Source organism: Ursus arctos, unplaced genomic scaffold (assembly GCF_023065955.2).
Source record: "Ursus arctos isolate Adak ecotype North America unplaced genomic scaffold, UrsArc2.0 scaffold_4, whole genome shotgun sequence".
NCBI classification, from domain to species: Eukaryota; Metazoa; Chordata; class Mammalia; order Carnivora; family Ursidae; genus Ursus; species Ursus arctos.
In genome coordinates, this window is record NW_026623056.1 from 94,601,828 (window position 1) to 94,626,476 (window position 24,649).

The window sequence follows — 24,649 nt, forward strand, 5'->3', positions numbered from 1 at the left end:
GCACCGGCAATAAAACCCTTGCATTGTTCCCCTATCTGAACAAACAGGTTCCAGGGAAGTTGGAAGCTGTGGAACAATGACTTCACAAGATTCCCACACAGACCATGAATGCATAACCAAAGTTATAGTCCTTTTTTTCTTTTAAGATTTTAACAGACTTTATTTTTTAAAGATTTATTTATTTTACCGAGTGTGAGGAAGTGGGGTGAAGGGGCAGAAGGTGAGGGATAGGGAGACTCTCAGCAGAGTCCCCTCTGAACAAGGAGACTGACAGGGGCTCAATTCCGCAACTCTGGGATCATCACCTGAGCTGAAATCCACGGTCAGACGCTTAACGCACTGAGCCACCTGGGCGCCACACAGGCTGTTTTTCAGAGCAGTTTTAGGTGCACAGCAAAATTGAGCAGGAAGCAAAACATCCCTTTTTAACAGTCATTTAGGACACAATCGAAATTTACTCAAACATTCCAAAGCCTTAATTCTTTTCCACTTATGAAGACTGTTTTTGATGTCCACTTAACTCGCTCTCTCTCCGGTGATCTAGAACTGGGTACAATCACAGTATCATTTAAAACTGCACCCTCACCAAATTTTCCTCAAGGAGACCAAAGGCCACTCAGCGAGTTGGCCCTAGGGAGCCCCTTCCACCCTGGGGTTCCTGTCCTAACAGGAATAGACATGGGTAAGTTTGCCTTCCCTGCCCTTCGGGGCCTCAGCCTGTCTCACTCACCACCGTGGGGTCCCCCCTAACTCTGACCCAGGGGAGTGCTCTATGGCGGAGGTGCGAGACCCATGACTGGGGGGGGGGGACCCCCCCACCCCCACCCCGGTCAATCAGACGCTGCACTACCCCGGAGCTGCAGGCGGGAGGCAGACGCAGCCCATCAGAGGCCTGGACACGGCACTGTGTCCACACGGAGAAAAACACACAGGTGCAGGAGGGGCGCCACTCCCAGAGGCTTCCCGTCCCTGCAGCTCCGGGCCCGATTCCACTAGACTCTGGCTGTCCCGGGCGCAAGTCACACCACGCGGCGGGGCGCAGAGGAATGACACCCGGCTGGCGGTCAGAGAGCGTCCCGAGGAACGGGAGCGAGGCCTGCCAGCACCGAGGCCCTCGCTGAGAGCGGGCGGGCACGGGGCCAGACGTGCAGCTCGCCAAGTCGCCGCCTCCTGGACTTGCTCCGGGTGGACGCGACGGAGGGCGGCCACGCCCAAGTCCCAGCTAGCAAGACAGCGGACGAAAGCTGACAGCCACGCTCGCTCCAAGGCCGTTCTAGGTGCGGCCCGGGAGCTGGCGCCGGCGCACCCTCCGTACGCGCCCGCCGCCCTCCCATTGGGCAGCTAGGGCCCCTTCAAAACCGACCAATCACAGAGCGTTCCGAGCCTCTGCGCTCCGTCATTAGCCCTGCTGGAAGGTGGGATCGTCATCACGCCAATGGGAGGCCAGCGGCCGGCAGGGGCGGAGCTCCGTCCCGGTCGCACCACCCTGACTGCGCGTGCGTGAGGGCAGGAACGCAACTCCCCCCATTGGCGGCGGGGCCGACGGCGCACGCCGGGGGCGGAGCCGGGCTCACGTCTGCGTGACAGTTGTCGCGGGGGGAGGGTGAGCCCAGACTAGGGGGAGGGAGTGTAAATAGAGCGAAGGCAGCGGGGTGTCGACCCCGTCACCTCTCGGGCGACCCGCGAGAAGCCCCGGAGGGAGATGGAAGAAGATGAGCAAGAGCAGCGGCGCAGAAAGGTGGAGGCCGGGAGAGCGAAGGTAAACGGCAGCGCTTCATCCTCCTCCCGCTGTCCCAGCGTCGGTTTCCAAAGTTAGGTCCCGGTGACCGTTCCGTGCTTGGAGCGGCTGCGGGCAGGCAGGGACCGCCGCCAAAGTCTTGCCCTTCCCGCCGACTCGGCTGGAAGCCGCCTCCTGGCCGCCGCCATCTTGAATCCGCCGCCCTCTGCCCGGCCCCACCCCTGTGGCGGCCGTAGCCAATCACCGGCTGAGGACGTCGGGGGGGGGGGCACGAGGAGACGGGGCGCGGGGCATGCCGGGGTGCGCGGGGCGGGGCGGGGCGGATCCCCGTGGGAGTGCACGGCGGGGGAGGGGCAGCGCCGGTGGGTGTGGGTGTGGGTGGGGGTGGGGGTGGGGGTGGGGGTGGGGGTGGGGGCGGGGGCGGGTCTAGGTCGCGCGCTGCCTTCGGGGCTCCCGCCCCCTCCCGCGTTTCCAGGAAAGCTGGCTCAGCAGCCTCTCGAGTCGCCGGGAAGTCTCGGCCAGTGGCGCTCTGATGGACACTGGTGGCCTAGGAACGCGCCGTCCCTGAGCGCCCGGCCACATTCCGCCCTCAGTAGAAGGTGGAGGCCAGGCTGGTAGTGAAGGGGACGGCGTTGTCCCCACGCCGAGCGTCCTCGTTGCCCTGGACAGCCGGCATGTCGCACACCTCTGCAGCCGCACCTGCCGCGGCTCCGCCTCCTAGAACCTGGGGCTCCTGGACGACTGACGGGAGCCACAGTGTGACTTACCTCCCTCTGGGCCTCATCTCCACTTAGGTTCATTTAAAACGTGTGCAGATTGTCGTTTCACTTGGAATTATGCAGCTTTTTTTTTTTTTTTAACGTGAAAAAGAAGTTTTGGAGTGGTGGTCTGGGAACACGTGAATTGTTTACATTGCAGAGTACCTCCCGGCGACCTGCTGCCTAATATTCCCTGGGGTCCAGGAGTTCTTGTAGCCTCGCTGCTGTTTCAGGCCTGTTGAGGAGCTGCGCAGGAGCCAGTCCGTCGTGCTGGGCTTCCTAGGGAAGCTCCACACCGGGACAGAGTCTGCTGGGACCCTAGGTTGTGGATGCCCCAGGGAACGCACTGTGCTTCTAGAGTTGTGTGGCTCCAGGGATGCATTTATCATCTTGCTTCTGCCCCAGTGTTCACATAAACAGTGGTGCTCTCTGTCAGGGGGCATATGGTGGGGATTAAGCCATGAGCCGAAAAGACCCCGGCTGGAGAGGCAGAGTGGATGGAACAGGCACTTTGGCTGTGACTCCCTGCCCCACCCCATTCTGGCTGTGTAGGGGAAGTTTCTTACCTACTCTGCCAAGGGGTGAGCGAGAGTCTGTTCAGTGTCACCCTGTTAGTGGGTAGAGCCGTGTGAAGTTGCTGTGCTTGAGGTCAGATGTGGCCAGACATTGGGAATTTCATGTGGACCAGCTTGTAGGAGATACTCAGTGCTTGTTTATTCCGTGGAGGGAACCACAGGGCCATTGCGTTAAAGAGGCCATTCACAACACGTAGTGACTGGTGTAGGAGCATCTAATGGCCGGGCGACAGGCAGAGGACAGAGTGGCCTCATTCAGGCTTTCCGTGAAGCAAAAACTTGTGCCTAGGGTTTGAAGAGGGAGGTGGTGGCGTGTTCTTTTTGCCTAAAGGCACCTGGCAGGTACATGGGCCAGGAGATGGAAATGAGCCGGAGTTTAATATTTGACGTGTGTTTTCCTCGAGCTTGCTATGGTTTGTAAGCGTGTGTAAACGTGCTTGACAGAGTGTTGAGGGTGATGAAGAAGGTTCACCTTGTTGCAGGAAGAAACAGGGCACCTCTTGTTGGAGACCCCAGGCCAGAGTCGAGGGAACCTGGGGACAGAGTTGATGGAGTGGGGCATAAAATAGGACTATGGGGCTGGTTTGGAAGGCAGGGTGTCCTGAAGGCCTAGTTTTTCTCATGTAAGTAGCCTTATGTAATTTTTCTGTGTCTGTGAAGGTGTGCACTTCTGTTACATTTACACAAATGTTTGTTAAATGTGTTTGCTTTTATGAGCACAGCTGTCATTTGAAGGAGCCAATGTCTGCTCATGAAAGGCCGATGTTAGATCTCATACCTTTGAATAAGATCTTAGTGGGAGACGGTGTGTGAACAGAGTCTAAAACCCTTCAGTTCGAGGGACTGAACAGAGCTAGGTTGTGTCTTCTGATGGGTGACATTCTGTGGAGGTCCCTGGTGCATTGGTGAGCTGTGTCATGAAAAATAGAACATCTGATTCCATAAAGGAGGATCTTAGATTGACCTGGCTTAATTAATTTTTTGCTATTTCTGTACCTGCCTCAGAATCTATGGCTAGGAAGTTTTGGCTAGGCTATGTATTTCCTCGATTGGGGGGAAAATGGGGGCAAAAAGAGATTTAGCATTTATGTAGTTTTAAACCTTAAGCATGACTTGATTAAGCTATCAGTCTTTTAAATAGATGTATATTTTAAAATCGTATTTTTCTGTGAACTGCCAGGGGCTAGAAAAGCTATTCTGCCAGTTGGCTGTATTGCTTTCTTTTGTCCGTATATAAGCATAATTAGCAGTTCTCTCTTTGAGACTTTTTGGATAGAATTCTGATCTTAAATGCTAGCATCGCCGATATTGATGAAGCAGAGTTTGTGGGACAGGGATCTGTTGGTTGACGTGGGTCTGGGGAGGTTTGGCTGAGTACACTGAGCCGGCCCCAGAGCCTCATGTTCCCCACGAGCTCACTGGCTTTGTGGTTCTGTTACTTTTTTCTTACTTACCTTTGCCTTTACTACTTCTCTACGTTTTTGCGCAGCTTGCTCACTTCCGACAGAGAAAAACAAAAGGTGACTGTACGCATCCGAAGAAAAAGACGGCGAAGAGGAAGGGCCCGGCTGTCGATGCGCCTGTCCAGGAGGAGAGCCCGGTAGCCACCGAGGATGGTGGACTCCTGGGAAGAGGGGACGTTTGCAAAGACGCATCGTGCAGCGACACCCCCGATGGGGCAGGAGCAGCTCAGGTGGGTTTCCTCTTCACTGTGGTTTCGCATTTTGCTTATCTTGTAGTTGTTGCCGGCGTCACTTTGGTCTGTTTCTGCCTGTCAGAGATGGGGAAAGAGTTTCACTTTACAAAAAGGGAATGCATTTTTGTGTTTTCACTCCTACTAAATGTCTTACCATCTCTGATTCTGGATTGAGTGAAGGCAAGTGTCAGTATCGGTTCTTGCTTTGAGAATGGAAATTTTATCGCTGTGAGTTCCTTGGGCGTGGCTGTACGCGTCAGCCCCTTTAACAGTTCTTTGGACGCTTAAACTGTGCTATTCCTTCACCTGCTTGTTCTTTCTCTTCTTCCTGAATGTTCGGTTGAAGAGGGATGGTTGAAGGTGTTGCGCGAACGGTGTCTTGCTGGATGAGGCACCACCATCCTGTCCTTGAGGCTCTGCAGGGACAGGTGTGGCCGGTTAGGGGATGTGGGGCCTGTGTGTCCTCCTGATGGCCTGTAGGTGGGCTTTCGTTGTGGCTGCTTCTGTGCATTCCTGAGGGCCCTGGAGCTGTGATTGTTCCTGGCTGTGCAGCAGAGCAGCTCCAGGTGTTTGCTGGAGGGAGCTGGAGGATGGTGGCCGAGGGCAGAATTGGACCAACAGTCACGATGCGTCTGGCCTGCTTAATTGGAAAAGTGGAATCACTGCCGGCATGTAACATTTGTGATATTCTACTCTCGGGGCCCAGCCTTTGGGTCAGCCTGATCCCCCACTGCAGGCCTGAGATTCACTGTCACCCTCTGTGCTCGTCCTGGGATAGGGCAGCAGCTCTCAGCAGCCGTGTCTGCGTCACAGCTGTGCGAGTGGAAGAAAGCCGTATGGAGAGGCCGGAGAGTTTACTTCCAGTGACTGTTCTCTATGTTTTCTCCTAGGCTCCTTGAGGAGAAAAGCTCATAATTTATAATTAATAGTTATTTTATTTTTACTTTCAAGTCAGAGAAGTCTTTTTATTTTCAATTACATGTTCTATGTATTTTTGCTTTCATTTTGAAATAATGTTTGGCTTAACAAAGGATTTGCAAAAGTTAGCACAGGGTTTGTGGATACCCTTCACTTAGTTTCTTGAAATGTTAACATTTTGTGTTATCAGTATGATTATCTCTGTCAGTTTCAATTGACCCTGAAACGATACTGTGAGCTAATTGATAGAGCTTATTCGAATTCCTCCCTCTGTCACACTACTGCCCTCTTCCTGGTCCAGGATTGTGGACCGCATCTTAGTGTCCTGCCGTCTTCGTCTACTCCAGTCTGAGACAGTTTCTCAGTCTTACCTCATCTTTATAAGTTGGACATTTTTGAAGAGTCCTAACTAGGTATTTTTTTTTAATTTAATTTTTATTTGAGAGAGAGAACACGCATACAAGTGGGGGAGTGTGAGGGGCAGAGGGAGAGGGAGAAGCAGGCTCCCCGCTGAGCAGGGAGCCGGATGCGGGGCTTGATCCCAGGACCCCGGGATCGTGACCTGAGCTGAAGGCAGACGCTTTACCGATTGAGCCACCCAGGTGTCCCCTCGCTCATTATTTTATGGAATGCCTGTCAGTTTGGGTTTGTTTGATGTTTCTTCCTGATTAAAATCCGTTGTGAGTTTTGGCGAGAACATGGTAGAAGTGATGATGTTCCCTGCTCAGTGCATGTGGTATTGATCCTTGATAGTCTCACTACTACTGGTATTGTCACCTTTGATCACTTAGTTACTGTGGGACCTGCCAGATGGCTGATAGAAGAGTGACTATTTTTACATTTGTAGTTAAAAGGGTATTGTGTGGAGAGAGAGACCCCGCAAAGCCCTATTTCTCATACTTTTCTCCACTAATTTTACCTTTCATTGATGATTCTTGCTCGCACCAGTTGTTATGGTGGTGGTGGCCAGATGATGATTTTCTCTTTCTGTCATTCTGTCTCCATATATTAATTGACATTCTGCTATAAGGAGAAACTGTCACTTCCCTCCCGTGTATTCACGTATTCAGTTGTTTATACCAGTATGGACTTATGGATTTTTCTTTTTCTTTTTTTCCTTTTTTAAGTAAACTTTACAACCATTATGGGGCTCAAACTCATGACCCCGAGATCAAGAGTTGCATGCTTTACTGACTGAGCCAGCCAGGTGCCCCTGGGTTTTTATTCTGTGGGTTTTAATCCATCATATCAACTATATCAGTGTTTATTTTGTTGCTGAAATACATAGATTTGGCCATCGGGAGTGCCTTTGAATTGGCATCTTCCCTTCCAACATGTCCTCATTGTTTCTGGCACCCTAATTCCTTACATTTTGGCACCAAGATTTTCCAAGTTCATTTTGTCCTTTTCCTCTTATCAGCCAATTCTTCAAGGAGCTCTGATTTATTTTAGTGGAGAATGGTATTTAGAAATCAATATCTGGGTGACAGGTGTCCTTATTGTTATTGGGGTGTCTTTGCTTCTAGGCTGTTTCAACAGACAGAGCTAGGTCTCTGTTTCTTTGTCAGTCTGTGTGTATAATAAAAACCATGATTTCACACTAGTACCTTTAGTTCCTATCCAACATCACAGGAATCATTCTAGCTTTTTCCCCCTCTCCTTAGTCTTAATTCCTTTTACCAATAGTGAGAAACCTGGCTTGCTTACCTTAATGTACTTGCTTATTTTCTCCGTCTTAAGATAGACACAAATTACTTCAGAATTGCTAATCCTCACTCCTGTGAAAAACAAATTTACTAACTAGATTAGTTGTATATATAGTTGACCCTTCAACAGTAAGGGGGTTGGAGCACCGACAGCCCCCCTCCCCGTGCAGTTGAAAACAGTCCTCTAACTTTTGACTTCCCAAAACATAACTACTGTTAGCCTACTGTTGACCAGAAACATGATATAACAGTCGATTAACACATATTTTGTGTGTTTTCTGTATCGCATACAGTATTCTTTTTTTTATTTTTTTAGGATTTTGTTTATTTGAGAGAGAGAGCCTGAACACGAGTTGGGGACAGGGGCAGAGGGAGAGGTAGAAGCAGACTCCCTGCTTGAGCAGGGAGCCCGATGTGGGGCTCGATCCCAGGACTCCTGGGATCATGACCTAAGCCAAAGGCAGACGCTTAACCCACTGAGCCAGCCAGACGTTCCTACAGTATTCTTATAATGAAGCAAGCTAGTGAAAAGAAAATGTTATTGAAGTCATAAGGAAGAGAAGATACATTTACAGTACTGTACTGTGTTTGTTGGAAAAAGTCTGTCTGTAAGTGGACCCCTGTTGTCCAAGGGGCAGCTCTAGTTCTTTTTGTCTTTATCATCCCAAAGTTTGTTGTGTAGTGTTCCACACTTGTTTAGTTTTTTTATTCTTTACTTCTTCGTTATAGTTATTTTATTCTTTTGTAATGCAGTTAGTTTTGTTTTATTGTTGTATCCTATTTTGGTTCTTCTCACATCCAGGTTGACTTTATTTAATTATTTTTTGAGTAGGTGAAACATAATTACCAAGATTCCAAAAATCAGAGTTGTACCTGATGTCATTACTTCCTCTTCGCTACCGCCGCATTCCTATCTAGGAGCGGTATGGTTGGATCCTGTGGTAGGTGTGTATTTAGCCTGTTAAAAATCGGCCAGAAATGGTCCTACAAATTGGTCGTGCCATTTTGCATTCCCATCGGCAATTCAAGTTCAGAAATACAAAGGAATGAGCTTTCAGAGACACGGAGGGGCCTCAAGTGCACATCGGTCAGTTGGCAGAAGCTGGGGACGGGCTGTACACTGTGTGGTTCTTCCGCAGAGCATCCGGAGGAGGTGAAGCTGCAGAGGCAGGAAACGGAGGAGCCTTGGCCCAAGTTGGTGGAGAGAGAGCTGAATCGGTGAAGCAGAGATCTTTTAGGGAAACTATGCTCTGTGGTCATGTAGATTTTAAAATATGTTAAAATACATTTGTATGCAAATTGAAAAACCATTTAGGAGGGACTGCAGGATGGAATGCAGCCTGTGACAGAAAGCCGTGCCAGTATTACCAGTGTACAAAACAGCCTCACTGGAGGGGGTGAGGGAAAGCTGCCGACCGGAGTCACTTTGGGAGTGAGTGGAGTTTGGAGGACTGAATGCGGAAGGAACCCTGTGTCAACAGTGGCTCTAGTTGATAAAGTTGTTTCGCATGAGAGCAAGGGTTAACGATTCTGGTACATGTACTTGTATGCTGGAATCGAGCAGTCAAGAAAGGACGGCAGGTGGCGGGAGCAAGGTGTCCCATTGTCTCGGACATGCTCACGCAGTGCTGCCACAGTTGGCCGTTGGGTTGAAATGAAGGTGAGGGCCCGTGGGGTCTGGGTGTATGGGGAAGGCCGTGGAGAGAAGGTCAACTGGAAGGAAAGGGAGGGAAGAGGTCAGGGGAGATTGGAAGGTCGTGCGTGAGTCACTAGAGCTGTCAGAACAGAGCACGGCGGACGTTGATTCTCCATTCTAGAGGCCGGGTGTCCGACATCAAGCGTTATCAGGGTTCTGGTGAGGCTGCTCACTGTGTCCTCACGTGGTCTCTCCTCTGTGTGGGGGACAGTAGTCCTATTGGATTAGAGTCCCATGCTAATATCTCCTTAAAAGCCCTGTCTCCAAATAAAGTCGCGATGGGGGTTAGGGCTTCCACGTAAGAATTCTGGGGGACATACTTCAGTCCATAACATTCTACCCTCTGGTCCCCCAAATTCATCTTTGTGTATATAAAATATATTGACCCCATCCCGGTGGCCCCAGAGATCTTCACTCTTTCCAGCACGTATTCCAAGTCCTGAGTCTCATCTAGATATCATCTAAATCAGACACAGGTAAGACTTGAGGTAGGATCCCTTCCAAGGCCCAGTTTCTCTCCAGCTGTGAGGCTGTGAGACCAAAGTTATGTGCTCCCCACAAATACAGTGGTGGAGCAGGCACGGGGTAGATCACCCTGCTCCAAAAGGGGGAACAAGGAAAGAATGAGGGGCAGTGGGTCCCCAGCAAGTCCAAAACCTGGTAGGTAAATTCTGTTGGATTAAAAAAAAAAAAAAAGATTTATTTATTTGAGAGAGAGACAGAACGAGCAGGGGCAAAGGGAGAAGCAGACTCCCCACTGAGCAGGGAGCCCAATGCAGGGACTCAATCCCAGAATCCTGGGACCATGATCTGAGCCAAAGGCAGATGCTTAAGTGACAGAGCCACCCAGGTGCCCCTTTGTTGGATCTTAAGGCAAAAAACATAATCCTCTTTGGCTGGATACTGCTTTATTCTCTGGGCCCACTGAGGCTGCAGCCTCACTCCGAGGCCCTAGGTGGTGACCCTGCCCTGAGGCACTGGGCAGACACTGTCTGTCTTGCTGGGATTGAGGAAGGGACGCCGTCTTCCGAAACGGAGGAGGAAACAGCCTTGCCCCGGGCCTTTGATGGGAATGGCAGCCCTAATGGCCCCTGTATCACTGTGAGGGTCATTCTTTCTTTTTCTGGAAGGATAACACGTGATCATGGACAGATAGCTTGTTTTGTGCTCTGGAGAATCCCAGAAGTCTAGAGGGTTTTCTGTGTTTCACCCTGTCTCTGTTTCCTGCGATGCAGACTGGCGGTGTCTCTGCTGGTGTGATCTGTAATCGCCCCTTCCTCCCGGCTGTGGCTGGTGTGGCCAACTGACTCTGTGGATGGTCTCTTTATCAAACAAGTGCTCAGCCACAGCCTTGGTGTTCTCCGCAGTATGGTAGGCAGAGAATTTTCCAAGTCTTCAAGTTCTGGCTCCCTTGGCTAGCATTCCTTCTGTGTACCTCTCCTCCGATTTTAGCGTGAGCCGTAAGGAGAAGCAGGCCACACCTGCCCAGCTGAGTATCCCGTTTCTTTGCTCGCAAGTTCTACCTTCCACAAAACACTGAGCACAATGCAGCCAAGCTCTTGGCCACATCAGTCCACGGGTTGCCTTTGCTCCAGTCTCCCAACAGCACGTTTCCTGTTCCTCCTTCTCGAAGGCCTCACTGAAGGGCCTGTGGCGCCTGCGTTTTTCCAGCAGCCCCTGCCCATCACCGGTTCCAAAGCTGTTTCCACACGTGTAGGCATTTGTTACAGCAGCACCCACTGCGTCTTGGTCAGCGAGGCTCTGTGACAAACCACCACAGGCTGGCGGCCCAGACAGCAGACAGTTGTTCCCGCACAGTCCGGAGGCCGTACATCTGGGGTCAGGGTGTTGGCAGAGCCTGTTTCTCCTGAGGACTCCGTTCCTGGCTTCCAGATGGCTGCCTTCTCCACGTGCCCTGACGTGACAGAGCTCTCCGGGGTCCCTTCCTCTTATAGGGACACTAGGCCCCACCCTATGAGTTCATTTAACCTTAATCACCTCCTTGGAGGCCCTGTCTCCAAATACTGTCACAAGGGCGTGTGGGGCTTCAACACAGGAATTTGGGGGACACAAGTCAGTCCATAATAGGCAACTATATCAGGAGGGAGGACGTGATAAATCCAGAGGTCATATTTAGAGAAAGGCTGTTGCAGTCTGCTTGGCGAGGTGGCAGGAATGGGGTGCTTGGGCCTTCACGTTCTGAGACTGTGAAAGAGATCATTATCTTTGTCTTTTAAAGGACAGAACGTATTTGCCTGTGGATCAGAGTCAGCTGGACGTTCAGAGGCTCAGGCTAGAATGTCCAAACTGGAGGAGGAGCTTCTGAGCAAGCAGGACCTCGCTGGAGATGTGGTCTGGGGGTGGAGGAGCTTCAGGCCCAGCTGGCTCTGTGCCCTGGCATTCCCTGCCATCAGGGTCACCGTTCATTTCTTAACGTCTTGTCACGTTTAATGTGAAGTTTGAAGGCTAGGTGTTACCTCCTGCGTCGTGGATTCACTTTGTTGTGTCTGAGCTGGTGTCTTCTCTCCTCTCACTGGGAAGCGACCGGCCTGGTTTCTAGCCTGGGGTGCAGTCGGTGTCTGTGGAGCGGTGGGTCAGAAGAGCAGGCGGCGGGCGTGCCAGCGGGCGTCCTTGGGCCCCTGTGTGCGGAAGGAGTTCAGTTGCCCAGGGTGGGGTCGTCGTTTCCTGGGCAGTCCTGCCAGCGCCCGCTGTGCTCCCGGGGTGACCATGACTCCTGGTGAGGGGCCCTGCCACCCAGAGACCTCTGCCTGTAGCTTCACGCCATTTTTAGTGGAGACACTGATGGCTGTGACCTAGTTTTCACTATGTAGGAAAGTTCAGTTAATTCTGAGTTATCTCAGCCATTTGAGGGGTTTGGGGGAAGAGTAGTGCAGAAGTGGTTCCGTCCTTGCCCTTGAGGACAGGGAGGGAAGTGTGGCCAGGGATCTGCTTTCATACAGTGACCAAGGCAAAGCATTTTGGTTTTTTACTTAAAACTGTTATTACAAGTAGTAATTTTCTACTTCAAGCAGGTTTTTAAACCCAGAGGCTGTTGAAATGTGTGGGCTCTTTCTCTAGAAAGATGTGTGTGCTCATTCAATCAAAATTTTGCTTAGAGGGACGCCTGGGTGGCTCAGTCGGTTAAGAGTCTGACTCTTCATCTCAGCTCAGGTCTTGATTTCAGGGTTGTGAGTTCAAGCCCCATGTTGGGCTGCACGCTGGATATGGAGCCTACCTGAATTTTTTTTTTCTGCTTACCATGCGTTGTTTGTGAATGCCGGCAGGGATCCTGTGCTAATTTTCTGTGCTGGGGGCTTCCCCCGCCCAGCAGTTCTGCTTCTCTGAGTTGTCCAGAATTCCTCTGCAGTCTTGGCGGCTATGGACAAGGGAGTACGGACGAGGGAGAGACACTCCTCTTTGTGTCTGCTGGCCCTTAAAATGGTGGGCAGTGGTCAGGCATCCGACAAAAGCTGTTTCTCAGAGTTGTTACCTTAATGAACTAACGGTAGTCATAAGCTAAAAATGTAATCGTCAGATGTTATCCCTCCTGGTTCTCAGACGTCTGTTCTTAAGGGTTCCAAAAGCCCGAAGTTCTACACAGGGCGTTTAATTCCCTTGATCTGTACACTCCGCCCCCCACTTTCTTTCGTAATGTAGCTGCTGAAGCAATCTGTTGTTGATCCTGAAGAACTGACCGTATTTTGGATTTTGTTGTTTGCATCCCAGTGGGTTGTTGGAAAGGTTCCTCTGACACCCTGTCCCTCTGGTGTGTAGTTTCTCTAAACTGGTACTTCAGTCTAGACTGGAGGCTTGATCAGATTATGGTAGTTGGTTTTTTAAAATTAAATTTCCTTTCAAAATTTTATTTAAATTGAGTTTAGTGAACATATTGCGTATTATTAGTTTCAGGGGCAGAGCTCAGTGATTCATCAGTTGCAGATAACACCCAGTGCTCATCACATCACGTGCCTCTTTAATGCCCGCCCCCCAGCTACCCCATCCCCCGACGCCCTCCCCTCCAGCAGCCCTCTGTCTATTTCCTGGAGTTGGGAGTTCATGGTGGTCGTTTTAATGGCAGGAATATTTAGTAGTTGTTGCGCACTTCTGTCAGAAAGCGCGCAGGGCCTGGTGGTGTCTCGTGGTGCTACGGTTATCAGCGGCTCTAGGCCCGGTCTGCATGCTTGTCCACTTCAAAGGCCCTCGTGAACTTTCTGTCTCAGGTTTTAGTGGCCAGTGTGGGTTATTGCCTAGAACTGTTATTTCACCAGTGCTGCCATTCCTTCCTTATTGACTGCCGTACTCTGTAAGGACAACTCCCCTTCATCGGTTTTTTTGTTACCCTGAGGTCCAGTTTGTACTGGGAAGGCAAGGAAAATGCCTCGTTCTTTTCCTTCAGTCACCGGTGTAAAAAAGTTACTCATTTCCTTGGCTCCACTCTCCAGAGGTGACCAATGATTTGTCATGAGCACCTCTGACGTCTGTCACTGTGCTGCTCAGATTTTCCCATCTTTGACCAGGGAGAGCGTCTTTAGTTTGACCCTCCACCATCATAACTATGATGGTGGCCTTGGTTTTGGAAACAAAATGTTGTGGGTTAGCTTGTGCATTTCTGCCCCGGGCCTGGAGCAGCCATTTCTCCAGGACTCCTGGCTCCTCCTAGTGGGAAACAGTGTTCGGAAACACGATCTGGACATTAGGGGTTTCATTGTTTCAAGGTCATGTCAGTGAATACTTAGGGTTTTGTTTTACAGTTTATGAGTTAATACTGAGATTTTCAGGTTAATAATTTACGATTCTACTACTTAAGTTTGAAATTTTGAAACATATGTTTCTAACGTGAACATAATTACCCAGTTGCTTTTCTCTATACATTTTTAAAATACCAACATTATTAATAACCATGTGATTTCTCTGCCTCTTTGCATTTTCTGTCCTTTAGGTATTTTCCACAGTGAGTGCAGTCAAATTACTTCGTTTTAAAGTCACTTGAAATAGTTCTGCTCTATGTGATTAAGCCAGTAACTTCATATATTTATACTCATTTGTTTTATTTTCTCCTCACGTTTTAGGGATTTTGTTAGCTTGTTTTAGTTTTACCATTACGTAAAACATCAACGTGGTTCCAAAATTAAATCTATAAAGTCAAAGTATATTCAGATAATTTGACTAAGATATGCCTCTCCCTTACATACTATTTCGTTCCTTGTTTTCTAGCTAACTATTTAAATTAGTTTTTTGCTTATTGTTACATTTCTAAAAATAGAAGCAAGTATGTGCATCTATTCCTCACCATGTATTTCTTCAGTAGCAGGACACTCTACATACTTCTCTGTATCTTGCTTGTTTCCCTGACAGTGTCCTGGCAATCACACCACAGCAGTTTAACCATCTGACTCTTGATCTTCGCTCAGGTCTTGAAGTTAGGGTCGTGAGTTCAAGCCCCATGTTGGACTCCATGCTGGCCGTGAGTCCTACTGAAAAACAACCAAATAAATGGTTTATTATCTAAAAAAAAAAATGGGAAGTAGTTTTTTATGTTTACCAACATATTTGCCAATTCCAGGGCTTTTGTTTGTTGGTGTCGACCCCATTTTTCATCAGGTATCATTTTTCCTTCGGCCTGAAGAACTTCCTTTCAACAGTTTTTTTGGTAGTGCAGGTCTGCTGATGCATTTTCTTGTTTTTTTATTTTTGTTGTTGTTTGTTTGTCTGAAAAGGACTTCATTTTGACTCTTTAAAAGAAATTTTTGCTGGATGTAGAATTTGAAGCTGACGGTTTTGTTTTTGCAGCAAATGTACCATGTGGTTCCATGGTCTTTGGGCCTGCATAGTTTCTGAAGCTGTCTGCTGTCGTGTCTTCATTCCTCTTGCTGCTGCAGAGTCTTTCCTCTCTTTTCTTTTTTGGGTAGTTTTAAAAACTTTTGTTTTTATTTCTAGTTTCAGATTGTTTCATTATGATGAGCCTGGGGAGGTTTCCTTTGTGTTTATACTGCTTGGGATTTGTTGACCTTCATGGCACTTTGGGTTAGTTTTCATTAAATTTGGAAGATTTTTGGCCATTTCTTCAAATACTTTTTCTCTTTCCTCCCATCCCTCCCACTCTGTGAATTTCAAATCTATATACTGCAAATTGTTTAGTGTTATCCTATGGGTCGTTTATTCTTTGCTTTATTTACTTATTAAATTTTTTTTTCTAGTCTGTGTCTCTCTGTGCTTCTTTTTAGATAAGCTTCTATTGCTATATTTTCAAATAACCGATCTTTTCTTTGGCAGTGTCTACTTTATTAATCCAATACAGCAAATTTCTTTTTGTTTCAGGTATTTTGTTTTTATTTTTTTACTCCTCATTGTGTTCATGTATTCCTTTAAATACTGGTTATCAATATAATAGCTATTTTAATGTCCTTGTCTGCTAATTCTATCATCTCTGTCACTTTTGGATATATTTCCATTGGACTGATTTTTCTTTTAGTTATGGGTCACATTTCCCACCTTTCGGCATGTTTAATAATTTTTGATTGGATGTCAAGCATTGTCAGTATTACATTGCTGAGTGTCTGAACTTTGCTGGTTTGGCTTTGTTTTGCTAAGCATTTGAGTTAAAAAAATTTTTTTTCATTGTTGACTTGTAGGGATTCTTGTTTTTTTTTTTTTTTTTTTTTTTTTTTTTTAAAGATTTGTTTATTTGAGGTGGGGAGGGGCCTCTCATCTCATTGTGAGCACTAAGACAGGGGAGGGGCATGGGGCATGGGGCAAGGAAGAAGGGGTCTTAAGCAGACTCCATGTGGGGTAAAGAGCCAGTTGCACAGCTCGATCTCATGACCCTAAGATCATGATCTGAGCCAAAACCAAGAGTTGGACACTTAACTGTGCCATCCAGGTGCCCTGATTTGTAGGAATTCTTAATATTCTTCATATTTGTCGTATGTTAGATATATGTACTGTGAACGTTTTTCCTCAGTCTTGCTTTCTTTGATGAAGTTGAATTTATTAGTTTTTCCTATGGTTAGTGCCTTTCGTGTCCTGTCCAAAGAATTTCTCTTAGCCGTAAGATTGTGGAGACATTTTTCTATGTCTTTTGAAGGTTTGTGGTTCTGCTTTCTGTGTTTAAATCTATGATTCATCTCAAGTTACTTTTTGTGTATTGAGTACCTTGACTTTTAGAACTATAGTTTTCCTAATTTTTGAAAAAAAATTTTTTTTGGGAGTTTTGTCTATTTAAGTAATCTCTGTTCCAAGTGTGGGGCTTGAACTCGCAACCCCGAGATGAAGAGTTGTATGCCCTCCCAACTGAACCAGCCAGGTGCCTCTGATTTTTTGAACTTTAATAAATGGAGTAATTAGTATGCATGTCTTGAGTCTGGAACTTTTTATCCAGTGTCTTATCCAGGTTCATCCATGTTAAGAGCTATAGTTTATTCATCTTTGTTGTTGTGTAGTATTTCATTATGCGAGTGTACTTCCGTGTGTTTGTTCCACTGTTAATTGGCTCTTGCTGTGTACATTCTCACACAAGTCTCTTGGTGTACATGTGCACATGTTTTTATTGAGGCTATAGTTACTTAGTTATTGGATCATTATACATGTATGTGTTCAACTGTGTAAAACAGTTTATGTTTTTTTTTTTTTAAAGATTTTATTTATTTATTCAATAGAGATAGAGACAGCCAGCGAGAGAGGGAACACAAGCAGGGGGAGTGGGAGAGGAAGAAGCAGGCTCATAGCGGAGGAGCCTGATGTGGGGCTCGATCCCACAACGCCGGGATCATGCCCTGAGCCGAAGGCAGACGCTTAACCGCTGTGCCACCCAGGCGCCCCAACAGTTTATGTTTTTAGTAGTGACATGTAAGTTTTGTCCCATAACATCTGTGATTGGTATTGACAGTCTTTATTTATTTTTTTCCTTCTTTTTTTTTTTGTTTTTCCTCTATATTAACAGTTTGGTGGAGTGGAGTGTTTGTTGTTGGTTTGTTTTTGTTTTTTTTTAAGATTTTATTTATTTATTTATTTGAGAAAACAAGCAAGTGAGTGTGGGGAGGAGCGTAGGGAGAGGGACAGGCAGACTCAGTGCGGAGCATGGAGCCTGACATGGGGCTCAGTCTCCTGACCCTGATGTCATGACCTGAACCAAAATCAAGAGTTGGAGGCTTAATCAACTGAGCCACCCAGGTGCCCCAAGTGAAGTGTATTTTAGGGTCCTGCAAGATTGAGCAAACATTCAAAGAAATTAGTGTGATTCATTAACAGACTCAAAGAGAAAAGTCATATAATCATCTGAGTTGCTACAGAAGAAGTATATGTTTTTATGAGAGTGTGACCTGTGCTTTTCTCTTCTTGCCAGTGCTGCCCTTGTCTGATGAGCTGAGAGGTTTCCTTTGCTCTGTGGATGAACCTGTGTAGGATGGTGAAGACTGTGGGGACTGAGGTTTTGTTTGTGGAAAAGCTTTTAATTACGGACTCCATTTTTTTTTTTTTAAGATTTTATTTATTTATTTATTTATTTATTTGACAGAGATAGAGACAGAGACAGCCAGCGAGAGAGGGAACACAAGCAGGGGGAGTGGGAGAGGAAGAAGCAGGCTCATAGCAGAAGAGCCTGATGTGGGGCTCGATCCCATAACGCCGGGATCACGCCCTGAGCCGAAGGCAGACGCTTAACCGCTGTGCCACCCAGGCGCCCCACGGACTCCATTTTTTTGATAGTTGTCAGACTATTTACGAATGTTTTTTTCTCAGAATTTGTTTTTCCATCTGAACTTCCAGTTTTTGGCATTAATATTTTCATAAGAGTATTCTCTTTTTAATGGCCATGGCATCAGTATTGATGACCCTTTTCATTTTTTAAAGGTGAGTGTTTGTGCCTTTATTAGTCTCACCGCAAGTTAATCCTTATTATTCTTATAAAAAATTAACTGTAGGGGTGCCTGGGTGGCTTAGTCAGTTGAGAGTGTGACTCTTGGTTTTGGCTCAGATTATGGTCTCATGGATCATGGGATCGAGCCCTGTGTGTGCGCGCTTGCTTACTTTGAAATAAATAAATCTTTAAAAAAAATTATAGCCTTTATTCTTTTATGTACTATATTTATTTATATTTCTTTAATTTCTGCTCTTACTGTATGTAGTTTTTTATTTTAAATTACACTTGGTTTTGATTTTGTTGTTTTTCTATCTTCTTGAGGTAGATACACAGATCATTGATACCCAGGCTTTAAAATACATATATGCAGTCAGGCTTACTGGTTTTTCTCTGTGTGTGACTTTACCTTTGTTCACAATTTTAAAAATTTTTATTATTTTCAGGACAAATTATTTCTAATTACACGCTTATTTTAAAATATTTATGTGCATAGGTAAAGTAGCATGTTAAGAGTGCCTGGCTGGCTCAGTCAGTAGGGCATGCAACTCTTGATCTTGGGGTTGTAAGTTTGAGCCCCACATTGGGTATAGAGATTACTTAAAAATAAATCTTGGGCTCCTGGGTCGCCCAGTTTTTAAGTGTCTGACTTTGGCTCAGGTCATGATCTTGGGGTCCTGGGATCGAGCCCCAAGTCAGGCTCCCTGCTTAGCGGGGAGTCTTTTTGTGCCTCTCCCTCTGCTCCTCTACCCTGCTTGTTCTTTCTCTCTCTCTTTCTCAAATAAATAAATAAAATCTTTAAATAAAAATAAAAATAGTCTTTAAAAACAGTAGCATGTATAGGATGGAGTCATCGTTATCTTCCTCCTATATGCTGAGTTTTGAATTAGATTTCTTGATGAGGCCATTTTATGTTATAATTATGCATATGGCATTGGTGCTTAAGAAGCAGATATTTTGACTTTCTCTCGTCATACAGTTGTATATCATGAGTTCAATCAGAAAAGTGAAGTTTTTTCATATTCATTGTAAGATAATGATCATTCTTGATGATTTACTGTGCCTCTCATCTAATTGTGAGCACTAAGACAGGAATAATTGTGTGTTTAGAATAATGATCTTCTGAAAAGTAGACTTCAGGAAAGCAGTCACTGTTCCAAGCCTGGCACAGCTCGCTGTGCGGCAGAACCGTTCACAGGCACAGAGGCTCCCTGCACGGCAGCTGTGTCTGGGTCGGTGCCCCCTTTATGTCACTGTTGTTCTTTGAACATGACTATGTTCAAACATGAACATGATCTTTGTTTTACTTTGCCCGTATGGAACTTTTTAGAAGTTTCACTTTTATGGGAGTTTAATGAGCTTACCGAATAGTATAAGATGAGATGAATGTATGTGTGTAAGAGATAGTAATGTTTTCCAACATGTAATAAATTTCTTAATTTGGTTTTAAAAGTATACTTTATGGGAGACATTTGTGACTTAAATGCTCTTTAGACATAGGAAAATAACTGAAAAACTTACCCCAGGAAGAACAACGCCTGAAGTGGAAAATGCCCAGTTGGCCCTTGGTTGTTTCCCTTGTGGTCTCCTTTGCTGAGGCACGGCCCCCTCCAGTGGTGTAGGTGTGGGTGGGTTTGTTGTGCCATGAAACCTGCTAAGCTGGGTCAATAAGTCTGTCAGTTAACTCAGTGTATAAGTTCTTTTTTACGTTGAGTGTTTTCATTTTAAGACCAAAAGACTAAAAAAAATTGGAAATTGCGGGGGCGCCTGGGTGGCACAGTGGTTAAGTGTCTGCCTTCGGCTCAGGGCGTGATCCCGGCGTTATGGGATCGAGCCCCACATCAGGCTCCTCCGCCACGAGCCTGCTTCTTCCTCTCCCACTCCCCCTGCTTGTGTTCCTTCTCTCGCTGGCTGTCTCTCTCTCTGTCAAATAAATAAATAAAATCTTTAAAAAAAAAAATTGGAAATTGCAAATAGCTTGAAAATACAGCATAATATGAAAATTCTTTAGTGAAAATTAATTTGTGAAAGTTTACATATTATAATTTTGATATACCCTTTCAGATAAAGATTCTAAAGTCTTAGGGTAAAGAAAGTAAATTGCTCCTCTGTGCAGAAAACACAGGCACATTATCGAATTCCAAGAATATATAAAGCATGTTTGTAAGCAACTGTAAGATTTGAGTTTTTTCAGGAGATTATAAGCAAATACAGAATTGCAAAAGGACTTATAGTAAATGTTCAGGGTCTAGCCATCTTCCTTCGTAATTTAAGTGGCGTGCACAATGAAAAGATATTTTACTTTAATCACTGCAGTAGTCCTCTCCATTCTGGCAGTTAACTGAGAAATGTTAGAAAGCAGTATTTGATCTTTCAGTTGTGTGTCAGGACAAAATAAGTACAGACCATTCCTTGTAAAAGGACCATCCAAAAATTGCTCAGAGGTCAAGAATTTTAGAGGAAAATCACCTTCACAAAAACTTCTATTGAAGATTTAAAATGTAGGGTTGTAGAAGGGTTACAGAGTATATTCCAGAGCTCTTCCAACTCCAATTTGTGTGGATAACCACCATTATCATCTGGGTCCGATGGACCCTCTTTACTTTTTGTTTAAGTTGTTTCGCAAGTAATTTACAGGAGTAAGAATAAAGCAGTAAAGGGGATGCTGGGTTGATCAGTCGGTTAAGCGTCCAACTCTTGATTTTGACAGGTCATGATCTCAGCGTTGTGAGATAGAGCCCCGTGTCGGGCTCTGTGCACAGCAACGGAGTCTGCTTGTCTCTCTCCCTCCCCCTCTGTCCCTCCCCTTGCACCTGTGCTTTCCCTGTCTCTGTCTCTCTCTAAAAATGAATAAATCTTAAAAAAAAAAATGAAGCGGTAAGTTAAAATGATATTAACAATTTTGACACCTCTTTATATCAAGTAAATTTTGGCACCTAAGGATAAATGAAAGAATATTGATATGCCTTTAGCAAAGTGGGATGGTGGAGGTTCTGGATGTAAAATATCGTGAATTGGAGTCCTTCATATGAGTGACCGACTGGATGAGACTGCCATGCTTCAGATACATTGTTTTGTTCACTTACTGATTCCTGATTTTGAGAAAATTGGTTGAGTATCATAATCTGAGACTTCATTTTTACTGTTAATTTTGCCATCATCCTTGGCCTCAAGTGCTGCCCTCTTTGCATTCATCTTTTAATTCATTTGATGACTGTGGAAGTCTTCACTGTCGGTTTTCTTCTCATTGCCATTTTGGGAGGAAAATGAAAAGTTCTTAATGAATTGTCGTTCTGGAGACAGGCTGAAGGATGGTCTCCAGTGATTAAGAAAACAGAAGGGTGGTGACTTCAGTGCACTGCCTCCTCATCCTTTAGGCAGCTCCCTTATTTTCTCATTAGTTTGGCTGTTGTTAGCATAGTTGGGAAAAACTGATGAGTGTGATGACGTAATTCTTAGGATGATGAAGTGGCATCATGATAGAGGAGAACAAGATTGCTCAGATCCATCTGGGATCTTAGAGATATACAGGGTTAGTGGATCCATGTAGTAATTGCAAGATAAAATATATTTTACTCTTTTTAAAGATTTTATTTATTTATTTAACAGAGATAAAGACAGCCAGCGAGAGCGGGAACACAAACAAGCAAGGGGAGTGGGAGAGGAAGAAGCAGGCTCCTAGCACAGGAGCCTGATGTGGGGCTCGAACCCAGAACACTGGGATCACGCCCTGAGCCGAAGGCAGACACTTAACTGCTGTGCCACCCAGGCGCCCCTACTCTTTTTTTTTTTTAAGAAGTAAATTTTTTTCATTGTGCTTTAGAAGACCCATAAGAAAGAAAATTTATGAAATATTAGTCCCCCAAAGAGTTATAACTGCCTGAAAAAGAAACAACAGTTACAGTTGGGTCCAGCAGACCCTGATACATACCCAGAGTTTAGGTGATGCTGTGGTTAATGACCACAAAGGCATGAAAGGGATTTAGGTGTGGAATGCTGCTTTTGATTTCACATTTCAAACGTAGATTTTCTTTAGACATCACCTAACTTTTTTGCAGAGTCATTATCAACTCATTTTACACAGCAGATTAAAAGCCCAGAATTATTGTGAATTCATGGGCAGAAAAACCATCAGGGATAATTCATTAGAAAACTTTAAGGTCAAGTTTGAGAAGATTTCTTTTTCTTTCCCTCCCTTTTTTTTTTCAGATTTTATTTGTCAGAGAGAGAGAGTGAGAGAGAGAGAGCACGCGCAGGCACAAGCAGGGGGAGCAGCAGGAAGAGGGAGAAGCAGGCTCCCTGCTGAGCAAGAGGGGCCCGATGCAGCACTCGATCCCAGGATTCCAGGATCGTGACCTGAGCTGAAGGCAGACGCTTAACTGACTGAGCCACCCAGACATCCCTGAGATGATTTCTAAAAAGAAACTAAAAATACGGTTTCTACAAATTACTAAGGAAAAAAATTATCTAAAAATGGAAATCTTGAAGATGAAATATTTGAACTTATATAAAAAGAGCTTAGGAAATACGCATGTGTCTGAAAGATTAGAATTTATTGAGAAACTAAAATTTAGTAATTTAAGTATCACACACACAATGAAATAAAGAAGCAGAATTTATTAAATAGAAGAGCATCAGGGCACCTGGGTGGCTCAGTTGGTTAAGCATTCAGCTCTTGGTTTCGGCTCAGGTCATGATCTCAGGGTCATGGGACCGAGCCCCAAGTCAGGCTCTGCGTTTAGCATGGAGTCTGCTTGTCCCTGTCCTTCCCCCTCTGCCCTTCCCCACCCCCAAATAAATAAATAAAATCTTAACAAATTTAAGGGCAACAACATCATTAGGGAAATAAGTTGTGTAAAAAATATTAAAGATTGAGACTTGTTTATGGAGGCAAGTGCATTCTGAACAGGTGGGAATGGAGTTGGTGTTGGCATTTGGGTGTGAGGGTGGGAAGGCCTGAGGTTGCAGCTCTGGATGTTGCTATAAATGCTCTTCTCTGGCCCTTCCCCTCTTAGCTGGAGGACCCCAGTGAAGAGAGGACAGGGCACTCGGAGCAGCCACCGCAGAAGCTGGATGGCGACCATCTGGAACAGCCTGGGGTTATCACAAAGGTATTCTTCGGGGTTCTCTGTTAAAGTGTGTTCCTTATTAGAGAATTTCTCCCTGTTGTGGTAGAAATCCAAACCAGAGAGAGGACTCAATCTCTGAAGGGCCTTCTCTCTTCAAGAGTAGAAGCTTAGAGCAAGGATAGCTGGATGCAGAGCTTCCCCTGCAGGCCTCACTTCCTTGGTGTTGCCTTTGTAAAAGCAGAAACTCTTTCTGGGGACCCTTCTGATGGAGCCCAAATCTCGCTTCTTTGTGTGACCTTTGATCTTTCCTTCCGGATGTTGAAGAGAGAAGGTGGCCTTTCATACACTGAGGATAGTGGTCACGTCTGACTTCTCTCATTGACCCACTTCTCTCATTGACCCATTGCCCTATTGTTGTGGTAGGTTTCCTGGGCCTGGCCTTCATCTCTCCCATAATCAGTTGTGTGGGGGGGGTCCCAGTTTCTGCCACAGGGCCTGGCATGAAGTCCACATGTGTTGGATTACTTACTTTTATTAATTTGTTTTGTTTTAGCATTTGGAAGGAAATTTATTAGATGCTGAATTGACTGGTTTCAAAGTGTTATGTTACAATTCTGTATTTTAAACATTGGATTCTAGCTGGACTCAGTCCACATTACTTTAGGCAATGAGCATTTTGGTTTTTAATCTGCATTATTGCAGGAGAGATCTAGATCATAGGCAGGGCCTGGAAAAATGGTCTCTGGTGGGGTCCACAAAGCTCACTCTTAAATACATGTTTTTATACTTGTTTTAAACTGTGACACAAAAACAAAAAATAATCCCTGTGACATTAGCATGTACGTGAAAAAGTAAAAACTACATAAAATGTACATACAGCCTAACAAACATGTACACAGGAAATACCACATGGTCCTCCTGCAGATTGGACATAGGACAGTGCTGGACCTGCTACTGTCTTCCCTTGACCCTGAGTCAACTCCATCCTGATTTCGTGGCAGTTATGCTTTAGAACTTTGTGTAAATGGATCAGACATGGTGCTGGTGTTTTTTACCCTTTCCCTTCCAACATCTTTGCACCCTTGTATTTTAGATGTATGTCCTGCTAAGTAGTGGGGGGTTGATTTTTAAAAATTATTCTGCCAGTCTTTGTCTTTTTAGTGGATATTATAATTCATTTACATTTAATGTAATCACTGATGTGTTTGAGCTTACGTTTCATTTAATTTGGGCTTTCTGTTTGTTTTGTTTCCTTTTTTCTCCTTTTATAGGGGCAGGGCTTTAGATTATTTTTTATCAGGGGATTTCTTTCTTTTTTTTTTTTTTTAATTCTCCCTTTACCCATTTTCACGTAATAATATACTCGGTTTCTGTTCTTTTAATGGTAAGCTTATTACATACAACATTTATACTTCTCTAGGTCTAAATTTAATCAGTACCTTCAGTCTTCAAAAGTACAAGGATCTTAGAATACTTAAACTCCATTTATAACTCACTCAGTGTATGTTTTTGTTATTTTGTTATAAAATACACTTACCATAAAATTTACCATCTTAGCCATTTTTTTGAAGACTTCTTTATTTTAGAGAGAGAGAGCGTGTGCAAGCAGGGGAGGGACAGAGGGAGAGGGAGAGAATCT

General features: G+C 45.5%; 1 protein-coding gene across 10 annotated transcripts in view; it reads left to right on the forward strand.

Moving 5' to 3' along the window:
- Positions 1-164: 164 nt before the first annotated feature.
- PCNT (pericentrin) overlaps positions 165-24,649 on the forward strand; it is a 130,415-nt gene continuing 105,930 nt past the window's right edge. For 8 of the 10 annotated variants that reach the window (XM_044385194.3, XM_044385384.3, XM_044385223.3 and 5 more), the window contains exons 1-3: positions 165-1,759; positions 4,561-4,764; positions 22,957-23,052. In XM_044385194.3, the coding sequence (XP_044241129.1) occupies positions 1,703-1,759; positions 4,561-4,764; positions 22,957-23,052 (357 nt within the window). In that variant the 5' untranslated portion in view covers positions 165-1,702. Of the gene's footprint in view, positions 1,760-2,220; positions 2,533-4,560; positions 4,765-22,956; positions 23,053-24,649 lie in introns of those variants that run through there. The other 2 variants (XM_048214766.2, XM_044385322.3) reach the window with 2 other exon arrangements.